Genomic DNA, 5,910 nt, shown 5'->3' on the forward strand with positions numbered 1-5,910 from the left:
GTGTCTGCTTTACTTGCTTATTCATGAATAAATGCATAAAAATATGTGATTTAGTGTTTCACTAAGTGATTTCCAAAAAGTTTTCCGTCTGAACCTTAGAGAAGATTAGCAAATGGGGTTCCTTTTGAAGGCACCTAAATGCGACAGTGCATTCTTACAACGATTTTAAATTTCTTACGATTAAAACTTGCTATCGAAATTCCGAACCTTTTCCTACAATGCTTCACGACAGTACAAGTTTATGAGGAATAAAAGCAGCCTTTATCGATATTTTATCGCAAAATTAAGATTATCGTCAAACGAAATCTTTCTCATCTTTTTAATTGTTTGAGGCGGCCTCCTGGAAGTAGCTGTTGGTTGAGAAGATTTTCGATGTTCTCAGGCGACGGATTTTTTAGGACCAGTGGGACGAGTAACAACAACATAACTTAATTTCTGGTCCTGATACCTATACAAATTGCTAGGTACGCCAATATATGCATAAATTCTACGTGTAGTGCACAAAAAATTAATCGAACTACTCTGCATAACTTTTGATCTAATGATGGTATCTTAACGTTCTAGGACTTAATGATTCGAGGGGTGAGCTTAAATACGCTAATTAATTTGTGCTGAGGATATTTTAAATAACGAAATCAGATACAAAAACGTATTTTTTCTGTTTAAACATACCCTTTATTTTATTTTATCCGGCGTTGAACAGCCGACCCAATTTTGGGTTTACGACTACTAATGTTCAATTCCGTAGCATTGTAAGTTTGAACCAATCCAGAAAACAAGGAAACTCCTGGATCAATACCCCCAGAGGTATTAATTTGTTATGGGAGCATGGAGCACTTTTCGACTCTACAGATTTAACGTGCATCAGCCACCATTTACTACACGGGGATCTAACCCACAAACTCTTGGACATGGGCCCAGAGCCCTACCAACCAGGCTATCCCGGCCTTAAACATACCTTTTGACGGATTCGGATTTTTGATCCCCAAAGTATGGTTCTAGTAGAGCGGTCCGAAGTTTGGACCCCTTAATGTGAATTTTACTTTTTGCATATTTCACCATATCTCGAAATTTTTTTAAACGCATTGGAGTGAAATCTGTTGAATACTTCCGAATTTTAAAAAACGCGACTTTTTCAAAATTTGATTCAAATTTTGTATCTTTCCATTTGTATGCTTTGCAATTCAAAACTTTTTCGAGCATTATTAAATTAAATAATAAAAAATAATAAATATTTATTAAAAATTATGTTTTGCATAGAATTATCTTTGCTAAACGAATTTTATAATTGTGGGCAAAAATTTTTCAATTCGCTTAAAAAGTTCTCGAGATTACTCGTGAAATACGCAAAATGTTACATTAAGATGTTCGAAATTTAGACTGCTCTTCTGATCAAACTTATGGGACCAGATTTCACAGATTACGGCTACTCCCTATATCTTGGAATTCAGGAATCCGTCGAAAAAAAGGTATGTTTATTCAAAGAAAGTACGTTTTTGTGTCTGATTTTGTAATTTAAAATATCGTCTGTGCTAATTAAGTAGCATATCTGAGGTCACCCCTTTCGAACCATTAATATTGAGTTATAGAACGTGAAGATTCGATTATTTAATCCAAGGTTATTTATGGTGGTCCGTTTATTTTTCTGTACATTGGAGAGTGGAGTAGTATTCTGGAATCATTTATAATAACATTACAAAGCTTTTCGTCAAAAAATATCTTAAATATTAATTTTTTCAGGAATCAAATTTTCGCTTTTTGGAACACTTTCTGTTTTAAGGCTGATCAAGGCTGTTTTTTGAATGCTCCATCGTCATATGAAATTATGCTTTATTCTGCGAATAATATGCTATTTCCATAACTGGTGTGAGTTTGCAACAGTTACCAGTTGCAACAGTTACCTTGCAACAGTTACCTGCTAGGTCAATTTTAGCCTTCTAAAGCCGTCTGTGCTTATTCTGAAAATGGCACAAAGCATCAATATGGAGAAAAGCCACAGTTTTGTAAAAACAAAAGGCATTTGTCATCTACTTTTTTAATATTTAAGAACTTGCATCTAGGTTTTTAATATTTTAAAACCTAGGCTGCTTTTTTAATATTTAAAAACTTACATCTATTTTTCCTCTAGGTGGAAAAATTTATGTACTTAAATACAAATCATGTATTTACATCATGTATTACAGTACGCAAACAAATTTTGCGTGTACTACACACATTGAATGTACGCACATAAGTTAATACATAGTCTGTTTATACGTACCTTTATATATTGTATGTCCTATTGAACTAGAATTCGTACTGTAATCGCATAGTTTACTTGTATTCACAATTATTTGTAAATTTATGACAGAGACTCGTAATTATTTGTTATCGCATATTTCGATAGCTTGCATGTTATCGCGATAACTTGCAATCATGATTACTTGTTACCACACTTTTTGATTAATTGTAGTTATGATGACATGGAATCTTCAATTATGATCCCATGTGACCATGATTACTTATTCTGGCTACATTTCAGAGATGCCAACTTGCTCCGGACAGCAAATATGTATTTTAAAGTGGTAGTTTATCAATTGCGATTCTTGGTTTAATAAATTCAAATTATTAAGTTTTTATTCACCACTATTTCTAAATAATTCGTAGGCTTATATAGTTCACCACTTTATAGTATTTATGGCATGCTATACCTTTTAAAAAGTAAGCAAAAATAGTTGAATATTTGTAAAATTTACATAGTAGTTATTTATTTTTATAATTATTTTGGTGTGCCCGGAGCAGTTGGCATCTCTGACATTTAATCATCACTACATGTAATCACAGATCATGGTTGCTTGTAATCGTAATTACTTTTAATTGCGATAATAAACAATTGATGACATAGCACAGTAATTATATGTAAACAATTATAGATGTTATCAATTGCTGCAGGCTTAATTGCTTCAAACTTTACCAGTGAACTTCTTGCGATTAAGGAGGCACTCACATTTTATATGACCAATCAGGAGATTTCAGACACAACTGAGGGATTGGTAATTTTTTCCGACTCAAAAGCGGCCTTGGAGGCAATCAACAACGGTGAAACCAACGTTACCTCTGCTTTAAATGTCATACTTGAAGGCTTGCTCGGCAATTTGAAATCCTGCTTGCTACAATGTATACCGGCGCACGTGAATATTGAGGGTAACGAGTGTGCGGACTCCTTGGCTAAGGAAGGCAGAGGTGCCGACCAACCTTGCACTACCATCACGCTTGCAGACGCAAATGCTGTTGCAAGACACAGACTTCTGCCCCATTCCGTCAGGAAACCCCTCATTACTGACTTTGATTGTTCCCGAATCTTAACATCAACAATTACTAGACTAAGAACAAACCACTTTAAAGGGATGAAAATTCTTCCCAACGAAATAAGAACTTATATTCCCTGCAAGAACTGCACCGAGGTCCAACTTACTCCGGATCACATTCTCGAGTGCCCAGCCCTTACCCCATATGTTTTATAACTGGGTATGGTGCCACTGGCTTCAGAACTTCGTGAGATCCTTTACAGTAATGATGTATTGGAGCTTGCGGATGCTGTTTTGAAGGCATACGAGGCCATTTAATTGTCCATGGACACGATAAAAAAAAGAAAATTTAAAAAAAAAAATCGCTGAAATCGACACCTAACCCTGGACTTCAAACTGTCACAATTAGTATTACTCGAATCATCAGGCTCTAAGTGCCACGGTTATTTTTATTTTTTTATTACAAGCCCTCTAAAATAGATGCAAGTGGTGTTTTTCCTTTTTTCTTGTAGTAGATTAGGAACATTTCCCAACAAACGTTCAAGGTGGCATGTATGCATATTGTATGGTGAAAGTTGATTATTTTGGTAATTTATATCACGCTTACAGCTGTGATTATCAGTTTTATAGCACCCTATATAGGATTTAAGTTGCTAACGACTTTATGAAAGTGTTATACTAAAAAAAAAACACTTGAATTAAACTAGTAGGTTTGATTTTCTATTTGTGTAACTTATTGATCTAATACAAGCTCCATAAGTTTGATTTTTAAGGGAAAATAGAAGAAAAAAAAGAAAGGTTTTTCGAATAACCACCTTTGGGTGTCAACCTTTAATCTAACTGGTGTTGATGCTTTCAATTCTACTTCTACAGTAATTAATCCAGATAATGATTTGACAGATATTGAGGGCATTTTTTTAAACTCTTATATATTAATTTTGGATCATTTAAGTAAGGGTAGTTTTTTTTTTTAACTTCGTTTTTCATAAAATATCCAAAAATTGATGTTAGTGATTATGATACCCCATTATCTCTATCTATCTATGAGGAAGAAAAAAAAATCCGTCACGTCTGTTTTGAATGTTCAACATAACGTTAAATTTTTTTTTGTTGTGCATAAATTGTAAGATTTAGAAATTTAAAAATAAGAAGGTCAGTAGCAAAATGTACGATGGAATGAAAAAAGCTAACATTCGATAATTAGTTTGAGAATCATTAACTTTTGAACTTATAGTAAAAAATACCATTCGGGCCGCTCTGTCGGCAGCAAGATTGTAACGGTGGTTAATGATTACGAGTTTCTTTTTTTTGGAAATTTTTATTAGTTTGCCAATAATTGTAATTTTAAGTGCTTTTTTACGAATTTTTTCTTACTTTTTGCTTTAAATCATGACTATTTATCATTTTTGAGAAAAGATGCAACCATGAGAGTTGGTGAGCGGAGCGAGCATGGGGTGGAGCCTCCTAGTTTTGTAAACTACCTAAACAGTTTGCATAATTACAAGAAACACTGAAAGAGAAAATTTTGCTACGTAAGACTGAAATATTTAGTCTTTTTTCGTTTCCGTCACCCCATCTTGACATTATTTTCTTTGAATTCATTCCAATTTCTCGTTTCTTGAGTCTTTTATTTTTCGATCCCGGCTCTTTGATTACCGCTTTTCCCCACTTTCACGTGTTGAAAGTTTTCTCTATTTTATTTTTTCATTTACTTACTACAAAAAATGTCTTCCCCGCTAGTAAAGAGAGGAAGTAAAAAATATTTTTCTTTTTCATTTTGTGAGGAAAAAAGGAACTGGAATCTGCTTAAATTGAGTTACTTTGGTAGAGTACTGTTGTCGATTCAATTTAGATTTGACTCGAAAGTCTGCTCTGGGTTTCTCTTGGAGAAGTTCCTCAGTTTGTTTTAAAGTATAAAAATATGAAAACAGTACTGACCTGTTAAATAGATTCAGAATTTTTAAAAACAAATTTTTTTATATTTGCTATGCTGTTAGAATTTACATTCTAAGATTGCGGTAAAGTAACCGGAAGCAATCTGTCCATCCAATTAACCGTAAAGTTTACGGTGAAGAACATTTTTATTAACGGTTTTCAAACCTTCATAACTAATATGTTTAAAAAACCATGAATATGAAACTGAACTGTTTTTCAACCATTTAAAACTAGTGTGATTTCAAAACCGTAAAAAAAAATTAACTGGACATTGAAGCTAGAGTCTTCGTTTGGTAAGGGACATTAATTGGGTTGTATTTATGTGGTGTTTTATCAAATGAACCGTGAAATGTGGTTTAATTAATTTCCCCTACCGCTAGAGGTGGGAAATATTAGACTTTTTTGTATTAAGCAACTTTATGTTGCTGTTATCTATGCATGAATGAGATTATTGATTTCTAATAGTCAAAGGTCACAAATGGGGAGTGCAGGATACTGGAAACTTTTCATGTATTGAAAGAAATTTAGGAAATATTGTGGTGTCAACCCTGCGACTCGAACTCCCATTTTGTCGGCCATGAGATTGACAGATTAGCCTTCTTGGCTATAATATGTACCGAAAGGAGCCAAGTGGCTTCATTAAGCTGGTTTAGTACTGGTTATTTAACCAAATTAGGTGAAAGTAGTT

At 33.7% G+C, this 5,910-nt stretch overlaps 1 protein-coding gene across 1 annotated transcript; it reads left to right on the top strand.

The window, feature by feature from the left end:
- The first annotated feature begins 2,912 nt into the window (after window positions 1-2,912).
- Window positions 2,913-3,503, top strand: LOC122269522 (uncharacterized). Its single transcript, XM_043043155.1, has one exon. The coding sequence runs from the start codon at window positions 2,913-2,915 to the stop codon at window positions 3,501-3,503; it is 591 nt and encodes a 196-aa protein (XP_042899089.1).
- The last annotated feature ends 2,407 nt before the right edge of the window (window positions 3,504-5,910 follow it).

The sequence above is a fragment of the Parasteatoda tepidariorum genome, chromosome 2, assembly GCF_043381705.1.
Source record: "Parasteatoda tepidariorum isolate YZ-2023 chromosome 2, CAS_Ptep_4.0, whole genome shotgun sequence".
Classification (NCBI taxonomy): Eukaryota; Metazoa; Arthropoda; class Arachnida; order Araneae; family Theridiidae; genus Parasteatoda; species Parasteatoda tepidariorum.

What these genes read in the sequence shown, in the direction of transcription:
- LOC122269522 (XM_043043155.1), top strand. Translation starts at nt 2,913, where the DNA reads ATGTTATCAATTGCTGCAGGCTTAATTGCTTCAAACTTTACCAGTGAA.